The 15295-nt window shown below is 38.2% G+C and overlaps 2 protein-coding genes across 2 annotated transcripts; one reads left to right on the forward strand and one right to left on the reverse strand.

Annotated features, from left to right (window-relative positions):
* Positions 1–4501: 4501 nt before the first annotated feature.
* LOC113329635 (uncharacterized mitochondrial protein AtMg00810-like) lies at positions 4502–5637 on the reverse strand. The gene is made up of 2 exons (XM_026576489.1): positions 5621–5637; positions 4502–5519 (listed from the first exon to the last, which is right to left on the reverse strand). The coding sequence occupies exons 1-2, from the start codon at positions 5635–5637 to the stop codon at positions 4502–4504; spliced, it is 1035 nt and encodes a 344-aa protein (XP_026432274.1).
* A 2664-nt stretch (positions 5638–8301) lies between these two features.
* Positions 8302–9487, forward strand: LOC113329614 (ethylene-responsive transcription factor ERF104-like). The gene has a single exon (XM_026576472.1). It carries the CDS (start codon positions 8379–8381, stop codon positions 9360–9362), a length of 984 nt encoding a protein of 327 aa, XP_026432257.1. The 5' UTR covers positions 8302–8378; the 3' UTR covers positions 9363–9487.
* The last annotated feature ends 5808 nt before the right edge of the window (positions 9488–15295 follow it).

Consider the following 15295-nt stretch of genomic DNA (forward strand, 5'->3'; position numbering starts at 1 on the left):
GGATGAGGATTCAGTGAGCATGGAGGGGGAGTTTTTTGTTAAAAGATGTTATGAACTGCAGATTACAGATGCCGTTGAAGTGAGCTTTCATAAACACTTATGGAAATCAGCAATCCCTACTAAGGTCAGTTTCATGCTATGGGCAACATTTCATAATTCTTTGCCAACTAGGATATGTTACAGCATAGAGGAATCGAAGTGCAAGATGGCTTATGTCTTCTTTGCAAGAGAGTTGAAGAATCTGCATATCACATTCTTTTATATTGTTCTTATGCTTTCAACATTGGGAATCATTTTATGAATGCATTTTGGAATGGCTTGGGTATCTCCTACAACTTTGTTGGAGCATTTTGAAGCTTGGAAGCATACCGCACTTACAAGTAGAAATAAGAAGATTTGGTGGAAAATTTTGTATGTTGTTACTTGACATTTGTGGCTGGAAAGGAATAGTAGAACTCTTGGTGGGAGGGCTAAAGAGGAGGAGGAGTTAATTTTGCTCATTAAGCGGACTCTTGCACTTTGGTTTTCTGATTCTAAAGTTTTTGATGGCATTTCTATAAGTCAAATTTTGTTTCATTGGAATTCTGTTGTGCATACATAATGTATTCCACATCAATTCCTTGCTTGTAAATATTATTTTTTTCTTTAATATAACCTTCTTTTTTCTAAAAAAAAAAAGAGCTTCTTCACAAGGGACAATTATTTGAGGTTTATGGTCAAACTCTAGAGCTAAATGGCTATTTGGGCCGATCTCTTGGGTTGTATGAATTACATATGAAAAAGAACGATTTTTTGGGGACCATCTTTTATATTGTTCTTATCCTTCCATTCATTCATTTTAATTGTCTCAATTGCATTGTAAATAGTTTGCAAACCTGATACGTTATCCGGGTTATCTTCCTTTAATAAGCGAAGCATAACGGAAGGTGGAATACTCATTTTCCTATACTTAGGAATTTTTTTCATTTCTTGAGGATGGAGCCTTGCGGCCATTGCATGTCCTTCAAGATCTCCCGGACGAAGGTGGTTATGACGACCTACCACCTTATCCACAGCTAGAAACCATTTCTTTGTTAATTTGATCTTTCTAAATACTAGCTTGAAAGGGAATTTAATTTTCTTTGATCATGTTGTGTTCTTCCTCGTCGTCTTTCCTTTATACTCATAACCCTTCCTCTTGTGACTAACATCGGGACCTCCACTTCTCTCACAAACCATTTCAAAACGAGTTTGCCTTTCTTTTCCATTCAAAGCTAGGACGCAATTGACTCTCTTAGCATGTTCTCTAGCCCAATTCTTCGCATCAATAGGTAAGTCAAATACCAACTCATTAGCATAGTGATGAGATGTATCTTCGAACAACATATTAACCGGAGAAGGTTGATCATTCATTGGTATAGGTTGGCTTTCCATCTACAAGAAATGTAAAAACATCAATTGGAATTACATTAGAGTTCGGTTAATTGTAAATTTTATCGCAATAATCGAACTCAAGGTTCGATTTATATAGCAAAGTTGACGTATAACCAAACAAGTAACAAATAAAATGTTCGGTTACTTTTTATTTTATCTAGATAACCGAACATTACACTGGAACTTCAGATTTTTTTCCCTAAGTTCGGTTATTTACTATGTTATTTCGAGTTTGCGAAACAACTGAACTTAATACACTAAGTAAACTCTAATATTACGTAGAGTTCGGTTATCTAGTTCGTAAACATGCATTTTGCGAAACAATCGAACTTTGTACACTAAGTTAATTCTTATTTTTACGTAAGTTCGGTTAGTTGTTGGTTGCGTACCAGCCGAATTTTGTACACTAAGTTAGCTCTAATTTTTACGTAAAGTTGGGTTTGTTAATTTGTTACGAACCAACCGAACATTACACTGAAATATGATAACCTTTATTAATGGAGAGTTCGGTAACCTGCGTGTTTGGAGAAAGTAACCGAACAACACTTTCAGGTGAGTTTGGTTACTTCCATGTATAGCTAAAGCAACCAAACTGCACTTCCAGATGAGTTCGGTTAGTTGTTCTTGACATAGTGTAACCGAACTAGCCCAAATCCACTTGAAAATTTTACATTTTTAGGAAAGCTTTGACCAACTCAACATACATTATCTAAGTTTGGAGCATACCTGGATACCCAAATACTCTTCCTCCGGTTGTGGTTGATAAAATCCATCATATTCATCTTGAGATCGAAATCGAGTTTTGGGAAGAATAGAATCACCATCTAAGAAATAACTCATATCCGGATCATTGTGAAGATTAACAAATACTCTAGGAGAGGATAGAGATGAAGAATCAGATGAGTTTTCATCACTTGAATACCCAAACTTAGTGAATTTGATTTTTTTTTTATTTTCCATGTTTTTTTCCTTCATCTTCTCTAACTTTACTCTCTCTAAAATTCTACTCATCTAATAATCATACCATCTTTTAATATAATCTCACTAATTATTATTAACTAAATCATTTAACTAATCACAACCTAAAATTAATTATTAGGGTAATTTAAGTATTAATATAAATATCAGATATGGGGTGACCTAGATTTACTTCTAATCTCTTTACCCAAAATAAAACAATGGTCTCTCAAAAAAAGATGGTCCCCAAAAATTCACAACCCATTAAGCGTTAACGGGCTCATGTCAGCTTCACAAGTGGCATGGTCCTTCTGGTATCGATGAACCGGGCCTGGGCGAGCTCCGACAATAATATCAACGTCCAATAACTTTACAAGGCCAGATAATGGCTTCAGTAGAAGCTCATGTCACAATTGTCTAGTGCAGCAAAGAAACATTCAACATCCAGACGTGCCTTATAGCTGCATACGGGGAGAGCATGTACCACTAAAGGTGCAATTTTTCATGTGGTCAGTTGCTGAAAAAGCTATACCTACAATCAAGAATCTACCGAGAAGAGAGTGTATCATCCTCGACAAGCAATCTACAACAAGAAACAACTAGCCATCATTTGTTACACACACTGCAACTTTGCACATAAAATCTAGAATTATTTCATTGGTGGGTGTAATGTTAGGTGGGCTCAAGGAAAGAATTTAGGGGCACAACTACACGCCTGAAAATTCAAAAGGGGTCGGATACATTAATGGAAGAAACATATTCTGAGGCATACTCAAGGTTCGGCTGAGATAACCTATGTTTTTGCCTAGGTTCGATTAATAACTTTTCAACCGAACTTAGACAGATGTATGTCTCAAAACAGGTTTCTAATGGAAGGGATAGAAGGACAATGACCAGTAGGCAGATCACCAAGAACTGAATCAGTGTTGATAAATTAGATCAAGGCTTTCATTATTCTCTGGGCAAATTGGTTTAGGACAAAACCCTTTAGAGATATGATTACAGATTAGGTGATTATTGATGAAGTTACTATTTTAACCTTATACATTTTTGGTGCTTTGCTCATTTTTGGGGCATTCGCCCCATGTCAGCTGACCTCTCATACTTTTCTCCTCTATGCCCATTTTTGAAGCGAAAATACTACATCCGGTTAAGAGTGAATTCTTTTGAAACCAACAGTAACCGCATTCTAGCTCCACCCACTGGATTAATTATGAAAAGGGAAAACAATTAAAAAAAAAAAGTCTAAACAGACCGTGCAACAAGTGATCTTTTTCTACTTGTCCAATAATTTTTTACTATTAATTTTCATAAACGTTTGAATATTTCATCTGTCGCAAAGAAATTCAGAAGAATCAGAACTTAAAAAAACTGAAAGTCAAAGGAATTCACAAACAAACACGTCCGGACTTTGTCATAATTGTAAGGGGGGGAGGTTTGTTTGGATGAACGATGCAATAATATCATCATCAGTCATTTAATACTATGAGAATTCATTGCAATCAATGAAATTAATAGGTGTACGATTCATTCATTCATTCATTCATTGATGATGAGCCCATCAATTTGGCCTTAACAAAATGAATGCCTTGCCTGCTGCTTTAACTTCTTGCAACATTTCAACTCCTACCACCAACATATCCCGTACATGTTAATGAGATAAGAGAGAAGAAGATTAGATTAGGATTAGGACCCGCAGGATAGCTAGTACGTTCCGGTTGCAAGTTCTTTCTTGTGGGGACTTGGGAGTAGCTATGGAACTACTACGCGGCCTGACTCGTTCTAGCGGGGCTGGTTGTAAAGTTACGCGGCCGACTCATTCTTGAACTAGCTGCTCTAAAATTAGGCGGCCAGTTTATTCTTGTGAGACTAACTGAAGGTTTGTGGAACTACTAGAATATGAAGAACACAATCTTTTGTTTATTTGATTTGTTTCTTGCTTTGTTTACAAAAAAACGTTTCCTATATAAATAAGTCTAGTGCTAGAAAATAATCCATCATCAAAACAAGATCTCTTAAGCTAGGCAAGATAATATACAAGATATGCACAATATATATCCTAAACTAGGTAAGATATTATATACAACACATTGCCAAATATACGTGAGATATATTTGGCTAATACCCCCCCTCAAGTTGGAGCATGAAGAGTCGAAATGCCCAACTTGAAAAGAAGAGACTGGAATTGTTTACGACCCAATGCTTTAGTGAGAATGTCAGCCAGCTGAGAAGTAGTATGAACATAAGATGGAGCGATAGTACCACGAAGAAGTTCATCACGTATGAAGTGACAATCAATCTCGATATGCTTGGTTCGTTCGTGAAAAACAGGATTATTGGCAATGGGTAAAGCAGCCTGACTATCACAATGAAGAGGAACTGATGTAGGATGCTTTATACCAAGACTTCGAAGCAAACCTTTTAACCATATAATTTCACAAGTAGTTGAGGCCATGGCGCGATATTCAGCTTCAGCAGATGATCGAGATACTGTCGTTTGCTTCTTTGTTTTCCAAGAAATAGGAGACCCCCCGAGTAAAATAAAATACGCGGTAAGAGATCGACGACTAAGAGGACAACTGGCCCAGTCAGCGTCACAATAAGCATTAAGAACAAGAGTAGAATCAGATCGAAGCAAAATACCTTGTCCAGGGCTGCTCTTTAAGTAACGAACAACACGTAAAGCAGCATCCCATTGCGAGTGAGTTGGGCGTTGCATAAACTGAGATAAAATATGAACGGAGTAAGAAAGTTCAGTCCGTGTGATAGTAAGATAAATTAACTTTCCCACCAAGCGCCTAAAACGAGCGGGTTCACTCATGAGCTTGTCTGACGCAAGAGCTAGTTTGTGATTTTCTTCCATTGGAATGCTCGCAGGTTTAGAACCAAGAAGACCTGTCTCTTTTAGAATGTCAAGAGCATACTTACGTTGACATAGAAATATCCCTTTTGAACTTCGAGCTACCTCAATACCAAGACAATATTTCAATTTTCCTAAATCCTTCATATGAAAACACTTATGAAGATAAGTCTGAAACTTACGAATAGCAATGCTATTATTGCCGGCAATAACAAGATCATCTACATACACAAGAATATGCAGAATAACGTCGTTCTTCCGATAAACAAATAAAGAATGATCAGAAGGACTGGAAGAAAAACCATATGATCGCAAAGCGCTCGCCAACTTTGCATACCAACATCGTGGAGCTTGCCGTAAGCCATACAACGATTTACGCAATTTACATACCTTGCCAGACATGCCATGACTAAACCCAAGCAACAATCATATAGTTTGCAGTCCACCAATCCTCAAGATCAGTGGAACTATCATCAGGTTTACTATACGTACCGTTAATGAAACCAAGCTTGCGTTTAGCACCCAAGGAGACTCGAAAACCTTTAGCCCATTCTTCATAATTAGAACCTTTGAGGACAACATGAGTAATAAGCATTCCCGGACCATCATTAGGAGCTAATGCATACAATGACTTGGGAGGTAGTTCAACCGAAGGTTGTTGAACCAATGTTTGGTGAACTAAATTCTCTCCCATGGATCGAAAACCTGGCTCTGATACCATGAAGGTTTGTGGAACTACTAGAATATGAAGAACACAATCTTTTGTTTATTTGATTTGTTTCTTGCTTTGTTTACAAAAAAACGTTTCCTATATAAATAAGTCTAGTGCTAGAAAATAATCCATCATCAAAACAAGATCTCTTAAGCTAGGCAAGATAATATACAAGATATGCACAATATATATCCTAAACTAGGTAAGATATTATATACAACACATTGCCAAATATACGTGAGATATATTTGGCTAATACTAACAAACATTCTTGAGGGTTTGGGGTCACTGAAAGCCACTACAGACCAGATAGGGGCAGTTGGACCGAAAATGCTAATTATTCATTGGTTTTTCTACTACATTATTCCATTATCATTAGTACTTCATTGTATTCCGGCAGAACCCATCGACAAATGGATTCACAATTTTGATTTATCGTTCGGAATTAAGATAGGTATCACATAGTTACCTAACATTTTAGGGGGGAAAACGATATATACCTAGTGAAGTTGAGACAGAGCCAGGTATGGCACAGTTGCTGGGCTCTGCTGGCACTTGACAACTCGCCCCTAAAACTTGTTCATGTCTTTTCCATCGTTTGATCTTACATACTGCTCTCCTACGTAATGCTATTTTCACCCCTGCCTATAAATAATTAACCTTGGCGCTGCTCATGCTATGGATCCTCTCCAAAGCAAGTAAATCAGGATTTGGATGCTGGTCCATTTTCGATGTAACAACCAGGAGGATGCTTCTACCTTGGAGCTACTTTTGTCATCACCTGTACATAATCGTTACGTTCTGTTTGGATCTCTTCGTCTCCTACCTCCCCCACATCGCCTCACCTCACCCCACCGTTAGCGATTCTACAACTCAGAAGTCACCCACGTGAAGATGAAGTATCAAAAAGAACAACATAAGAGCATCCACAGTGGGCGAGTATAACCAAAAATTTGGGATGAGATCGTAACACAGTGGGACGGAGTAAAGATCAAATCCCAACCAAAGATCAAATTCCAGACCAAATATGGTCGCGACCATATCCCAAATTCTAATATAGTCGGGCGTAAATTTAAAGTACGCTTGTTGCTGGGCGTAAATTTAAAGTACGTTTGTTAACGGGCGGAGATTTAAATTACGCCCGATGAAATTTTAATTAAATAAAAAAAAAAGAATGAGGCGGACTTTTACAAAGTTAATTAATTAAATAAAAATTTTAATTAAAGTCCGCCTGATGAAAGTTACAAAGAATGGGGCGGACTTTTAAAGTCCGCCTGATGAAATTTTACAAAAAAAAAATGGGGCGGATTTTTAAAGTCCGCCTGATGAAATTTTAATCATGTACCGTTGCGTCACAACACGGACTAAACCCAAATTTTGGTCTTTTTTTTGATCTTTGATCTTTGGTTTTGATCGCATCACTGCAGTTGCTCTAATCAACGCATAATCATCCCATCATGTTTGCATGGTCAAAACACATGTTGGTCAATACTTGCGTACACACTGTGGATAAGATTAAGTCCAAAGTTTACAAATTAAAGCTTTTGGAAGCACATATACATCATAGGTAGATGAGATCAGATGGCTCTATTAAACCTTCTGCCAACTAGGAAACCCAAAAATAAAGAAAATGATGTAGCCATGCTCGGATATGATGCAAGACATTTTTCACTGTTTATTGATGGAAAAATTCACTGTTTTGGGGCGGTAATAACCAAAATATAAGCAATAAATATTGATGAAAACACGTTGAATCACAAGTTATACGGATGTCATGCAGTGAACATTTGTTTCTAGGAGCATCATAACAATTAGGAACTATGCAATTGTCACTATAATATAGTTGTAACGTTTTTAGACGATGATACTAACTATCCGAATTTACAACCCGTTAGTATTGGGGTGGAGGACTTTTTTTTTTTTTCTAGTTATTTGAGGTTGTAGGTGGCAGATCTCTTTAATATTTAGACTTTAATGTGATCTTTAGTCTTTAACCCAGTTTTTTTTTTCTTCTAAATCGTTTTTTTTAGATATAGCTGCAATGCAGTAGTAAAGCCATCTATATTGTGGGCGCTAAGTTTGGATTTCAAAAGATGGTCATAAGACTCCCAAGTCCCAACGGCCATTCAAAGATTTCTAGGACTTCTAAATAATACTACTCATTTCCTTGTACCTTCCCAAAAAGGGAAACAAACAAAGCTCTCAAAGCAACAGAAGGTTCCTTCCTTTGCTTCAAAAACAAATCCACGTGTACAAATACTTTTTCAAAGTCAAAAGTCCAAATTTTGACCAACTAAAAAAAGTCCTCTCTCTATATAAACCATTTTCTTCCATCATTTCTCTACTCATCACTTTCCACTCTCAGAATTTCTCCAGATCCTCCCTTTTCACATCTCTATCAATTTTAACCACAAAAATCGTACACAATCTCTCAATATGGAATTTGGTATGGCAAATGATGCTTCAAGTCTTGATCAGATTAGACACCACTTATTTGATGATTTCCTGTCACTAGAGAACAACATTTTTGATGATCTTAGTCCTATTGATCATCATCAAGATTTCTCATTTCAAACTCAAAATTTTCTCAACAAACCAAAATCAGAACCCCAAATCACAATCAATCAACATCTGAACACACAAAACTTTATCAATCTTGAATCAAACTATCAAGAAATGAAACCCACTTCCTCTTCCTCCTCCTCATCATCATCAAGTAGTAGTAGTGGCAATAATAGTACTCTGTTTCAAACCCGGAAAAAAGATTCAACAAAAAATCTGAAAATTTCACTACCACCGACCCAGATTTCAAAATCACAACTCATTGCAAATCCCAATGTCAAATTACAAAAACCTCAGCAAAATCTTAAAGATAAGAAGGAAAAACTAGGCGAATGGAAACATTACAGAGGAGTAAGAAGAAGGCCATGGGGTAAATTTGCGGCAGAAATCAGAGACCCAAACAAGAAAGGCTCAAGGGTTTGGTTGGGTACATATGATACTGCCATTGAAGCTGCTAGAGCTTATGATTGTGCTGCTTTTCAACTGAGAGGATCCAAAGCCATTCTCAATTTCCCACTCGAAGCTGGAAAATTACAGTCTCAGAAACGAGAAGCAGAGAATCCGATTCAGCACATGCCATGTGGGACCAATCTACCAATTGTTGATATTCCCACCCAAGTGAATGAATGTGGAAAAAGGACTAGAGATGAAGAGGAAGCTCTTCAAGGGGTTAAAATAATGAAAGAAGAGAGAATGGAAGGGGGAGTTGGTAATTTTAATTTTGAACCATTAACACCGTCAAATTGGATGGGATTTGAGCTTGGTAGTGGCGACGGTAATGTAATGTTTAATGTTCCGTTGCTTTCTCCGTTATCTCCATATCCTTGTTTTGGTTATTCTCAACTTATGGTTTTGTAAACACGATTTGCAGTTCTTATGAGTTTTCTTCAGAATCAGTTTGTTTTGTTCGTTCTATGGTGTAAAATAAAATGTGTACCTACCTCTATGATTATACACCAGAATAGTGCTCATTTATTCCTGCATTTTAATACGAGTCGTGTTGTCGCGTGCATAGATTTCTAAGCCGTTGGAACATATTCCAAAATAAATAAAAAAGACTATTACAAGGGTTATCAAATTTCACATGAGATTGTTTTTCTTTTTACAAAAGAATAATCCATGACGCGTCCTGAACCCCGAATACGATTCATATTGAACTCTGAACTGGACTTTATATATAATTAAATCGGAAAATGGGTCATTATCCAAATATTTTTAAAACATGGTTCAAATGGACGAGTAAAAATTATTAATGAGTGATATGGACATCAAAAAAATAGCAAGGATAAAACTGGATTCATCCGGACTTAAACTTAAAAAATAGCAAGGATGAAACTGGATGCATCCTGATGTAAATTAAAAATAAGAAAAAATATTTCAAAATGGGCAGGATGAAACTGTTTACATCCTGGATATTTTTACATTTTTTTTTCCATTTAAACAGTATTAAAAAATCTAAATATCCTTTTCACCCACGGATTGTTGATTTTGGTCTTTTTAACTAATTTTGTGTAATTAAATAATGAGTGCAGTGGAAATTGTTTTCTTTCAAACAAAATTTGAAGGAGAGGCAACACAAACCAATAACTTCCCATGCAATTGTATAACACTCCCTTGCAGCCTTGCAAAATAAATAAATAATGCAAAATTATTTATTACAGCCAAACAAACGAAAAACATAGCCAAACAAAAACATATGCCACACTGCTATGCCACATAGACTATCCAACTTTCCGGCTTCCACCATTCTGGACCCCATAACAAAAATATGTTCTCACGGAACGTTTCCTTGTACAAACTGAAATAACATATTGTGGTTGTTGTTGTGTCTGATTTGCGCCTTTTGTGATGTTTCTCAGATTATTAACCATATAAAGCCGTCCGGTAATAGGATCTAAGTCAACATAAATTTGACCATTACGTTTTCCACCTTTCGTGTCGTGTAAGTACCAATCAACGATATCAAGACAAAAATTAGAATCCCGATCGCCACTGTCATCGCTCCAAAAGCATGTTACAAGATTTCCATCATCTTTAACGATGCTTAACATATATGTATATTGATCAGGATCCAACCCAGATCTATTAGATGCCAAGTGATAGCCATCCCTGAGTGATGGAGCACCTACTATAGTACTAGTAGGATAATCAAAACTTTGCCAAACAATCTTAGAACTCGAATCGTACAGAGCGAAGTTACCATTATCATGCATTATCGCATAAGATGCCGGTTGCGGTAACGGTTGCAACTTTTTATGGAGAAGTAGGGGTTTTACCTGGCCGTCTTCTGATTGAAGTACGAAATACCCGTCGTTGTTGAATAGTACTGATGACCGATTACAAAGAGGATTACCCCTAAGGCTTTGGGTTGCAGTCCAAACTAGAGTTCTTGTTGTTGATTTAATAGACCATATCCCGAGAACGAACTTGCGGAGATCAGATGGGAATGGGTAAAAACCAAAAGCAAAGTTGCCAGAAGGAGAGAGCCAGGACGACGGCGTCGACGAAGTCGTAATAGATGAATTTCTTGTTATACTGGAAGAGGATACAACCGTGGCTATTGATAGAAGACAAAGGAATGCAAGGATTGATGAAGGAAGAGTTTTCATGTTGAGTTATGATTAAGGAATAACCTTAATTTTGTGTATTAATACTTGTAAATCTGATTGCTATACGGATTCCAAATTACTAGCGGATTAGCACAACTAAAACAGCCCTCAGCCGTGACCACTAGATTATTAGCCAAGGCAGTTTGGAACCCTGTAACAGCCATATGTAACCCACTGACAGACATGAGACAACAATTTATACGATGAATCGATCAACACTATAAATCAAAAAAAAAAATGAATCGCTCAAATGATGATTGTGGCGGCTAACTTCATAAAGGAGAAACTAAAAAGATAAATACTAACGAGAAGGTATAATTTTCTAAAGAGATGTATTCTGCAACTATTTACCCATCCCGCCTGACTTTAGGGCCAACTTGTTATTTATCGGTGGTGTTACCTAACAGGACGCCTCTCGCTAGAAATAGCTAGGAAAGCGAAGCCAGTACCCACAAAATAACACGGCAATGCCCAACCTATGCCCGTGTAAATGATCCAGCTTCTTGTTTTCACCATCCCGGAATCCCATAACAAAATCGTGTTCTCATTATTCCCAAATGTTTCCTTGTACACACGAAAATCTTCAAGGCCGCACATCTAATCCCACCTCCTTTCAAATCACTACGAGGGATATCTGATTCCAAAAACGAGGGACAAAGCGTCTCCCATTTACTTTTTGAGATCCATTCGTCTTGGTTGAATGGTGGCGGGTCTCCAATTCCACTTTGGATCTTAAAATGAAATACAAATCAAGGGGATTAATTCATATTACAAGTATAATATCAACTATGATTAGCTATTTTGATTATTTAATAATTATTTAAAATTTTTAATTTAAGTTAAGTTAAAAAAGCTTAGCAATTTCGAAATCCATAAAATGGAATGTGTGCGTCGTCATCCACCACATTTCTATCACTGTTTTCGGAATTTTTTTGTTATGTTTTCTAGGCTTTATTCTATAAAGCGCACGCCAAGGATAACTGTCATCCCTTTCTCGGACTGCAGCCAGTAGACCAACATAAACAACATTTAATTCTGAAAATCCACCTCTCGTGACATGATAATACTCAGATCGTTCATGATGCCCCGACACATGACCTGGGACTAATAATGGAGCAGCAACTATATTTGAGTTAGCAAACTCTTCTTCACTATTTTGAGAAAAATCTACACCTGTGTGAGGCAGTGGTGTCGATTTTTCGATCTCTTTTCTTCTTTATATTATTCATCGCTCTTCTTGCTATGTTCATATTGTATTAGAAATTTTTGATCTAGAAGAGTTTTAGAAGAAGGAAATGGAAGTGGTGTGAATGAAAATGAAATCAATAGAACGAATTTATAGGGTTCAAATTCGACCGTTGGAAATATAGGCGTTAAAGAGTCGACTGTTGGAAACTTTGTGTCTAACGCCCGACTTAGAACACTGAACGCCCGGGTCAGGTCTACTGACGCCCGATTTTTTCCTTCCAACGCCCGAGTCTGTCTTCCGGTCGCGCGTATGGTGGTCCAACGCCCTACGGTTTACCATAGTGGAAAACTCAATTTGGCCATCCACGTGGCTCAACAAATATTTGAGTTTGGCCATTTCCATAGTGTTGATGGTGGTTTTAGCTTAGGGTTAGAATTGTAAAACCTTACATCTGATGTGACGTCACTCTGTAAGGAAACGGAGCCATGAGTGTCAACCTCTTCACTGGCACATTTATTGAGCAACTCAATATTTTCTTATGAAATTTACCCAGAATGGTGCATGTAGCAAAAATACCAAGCATTCAATAAATTTTGGCACCTTGCCTACACTCAATTAACATAAGTTTCTTTGAATGCTTTCTGTGCTATGTTCCCCGGCTGAATCCTTAATATTGATATGACATGACAATTTGTGTTCACTCGCAGCAGAGTAGAACGAATTTACAAATATCAAAGATAACGTCTTTGCATAAGGTATTCAATTAGAAAGTATGCTGCTCTCTTGTAACGAACTTAAAAGAACTCTGTGTCAACACATAGAATTCAATCAATTATCCTGACTAATTTACAAAAGTTAGGGTTTTGCGTCTTGCGCAGTATATCAGACCTTGCTTGTCGAAATTAAGCCTAGGAAAACTAGGTAATTAATCCGCAATCCATTAGCAGATGCAAAATCTTGCCCAGAATCAGAAAACAAGGAGCCACAGGATTGGAGCAGCAACAAAAAGAGGCATGGCCATGCCTTAGGCCAACCGGCGCCATTTTCCATTGGCCACTCCCCTTCCTAAACCGTCCCTATTTCCCTCGACCAATTAGGTATCCTTAAACTCGCCACACGCACATAAGTTGTGGTTGGGCCCATACTTGTCGTACCTATTTTCCATCGACCACTCAGGTCACACTAAACCTGCCACGCGCACCAAAAGGCTGGCCACGCCCATGCTTGGCCGGCTCCCTCTTTCATTGACCAATCAGGTTGCTTTAAAACTTCCACAACTTTAAAAAGGGTGGAAATTGTGTCAAAATGTTACCCTACCAAGTTGTCTTCCCAAAACCATGCCAACATGCTAACGACATGCTAAACATGCCAAAAATAAACATGTCAGGCGCACATGCCAAACGCGTATGCCAGGCGCACATGCCAAAAGCATGCCAATCGCACACGCCAAACAGGCATGCCAAGTGCACATGCCAAACGTGCCACCTGTCGCATACTACATGCCATAGACGCTAATTAGTGTTTCGACATGCCAAAACCTAATTTAGGCAAAGTTGCCGCGCCAACTGAGCCAAATAATGTTCCATAGAACATGGGATCAATGTGTCTATTAAAACTGATGTTTCCACACCACGTTTGAATCTAACACCAACGTGCCAAAAATTCAGCGTCCATGGCTACGTCAGACGCCACTTGCACCATCGTGCCGCTGGCATGCATAAACTATGCCATCCACGCCGCAACGCCACTAGCATACACTAAAGGCGCCACTCTGTCATTGTCAGGCGCCAACAGAAGGTAGCCACAATGAACGGCTACCCTTCCCCATGAGATGCAATCTCAGCCATCCAAGTTTGCCACCAAACTAACAGACTTGTGGCAACTTTTAGGCGACCATCCGCCTAATCATGTAGCCATGGCTACGCCAAGCACCACTTACACCATCATGTCGCTGGCATGCACAAACTATGCCAGCCATGCCGCAATGCCAGTGGCATGCACTAAAGGCACCACTGTGCCATTATCAAGCGCCAACAAAAGGTAGCCATAATCAATGGATACCCTTCCTCATGAGATACAATCTCTTCCATACAAGTTCTCCACCGAACTGATAGACTTGTTGCAAGTTTCAGGCGGCCAGCCAATACGAGTCTAATAGCATCACATGTTATTTTCCTGCGGCAAGTCTCGTGATTTTGACTTGCCAAAGTGCTACATGTTTTCCACAAAGAACACTCGAGACATCAAACATGTCACAAACTGGGGGATATTCATCAGGGTATTGGTCTGGCGGTTTACAGCGTGCGGCATGCAATACGCCCGTTACAAGAAAGGGTCATGAAGAATGGAGGTTAGTAATGGCAAGAAGTAATGGTGTAAATGTTTCCTTCATCATGGAAGCATAAATTCTAACGTTACACGTTACTCCACTCTTCCACCACTCAATCGTTTCCACTTCCTACGAGATCAGGGTATGTTTTATTATGACTTGTATAAATAGGTTTCACCTATTTTCCACCGAACAACAAGTTTTGGTCGGAGAACAACACGGTATCCTGAAATCACCTGATATGTTTCCATTTTTCTAGCCAGTTCTACTTTCTGATACAAGTCGTAAACAATCACACCTTCAGAATCAAAGATTCTGGTCTCAACACTTTCTTCGCTTCCCTCTCTAAGACCAACCCTTCTCCTTCACTTTGTGACCGAAGCAAGCCTAGAATGGACATTTCTTGGTTTAGGTCAGGATTGTACAGATTGATCTCTCGAATCAAAAGTACTGCCGTGCAGTGCATTGTTTAGGGTCTAGACTCGTTTCTTATCCACACACCCAAAATTATCAAAACCGGCAGAAACAATTTTCACCCACAAACACATAGGAACTGTTCTAATACAGTAGTGGAGCCAATAACCGAAAATAAGGGGACTAAAAAAATTTATAGGGGTTTCGACTTTACCCCTAAACGAGTGATTGGACTTCCCCCTAAATTGTT

This window comes from Papaver somniferum, unplaced genomic scaffold, assembly GCF_003573695.1.
Source record: "Papaver somniferum cultivar HN1 unplaced genomic scaffold, ASM357369v1 unplaced-scaffold_117, whole genome shotgun sequence".
Classification (NCBI taxonomy): domain Eukaryota; kingdom Viridiplantae; phylum Streptophyta; class Magnoliopsida; order Ranunculales; family Papaveraceae; genus Papaver; species Papaver somniferum.

Bases quoted from the DNA above. Each gene is read 5' to 3' on its own strand.
- LOC113329614 (XM_026576472.1), top strand. From the start codon at position 8,379: ATGGAATTTGGTATGGCAAATGATGCTTCAAGTCTTGATCAGATTAGA.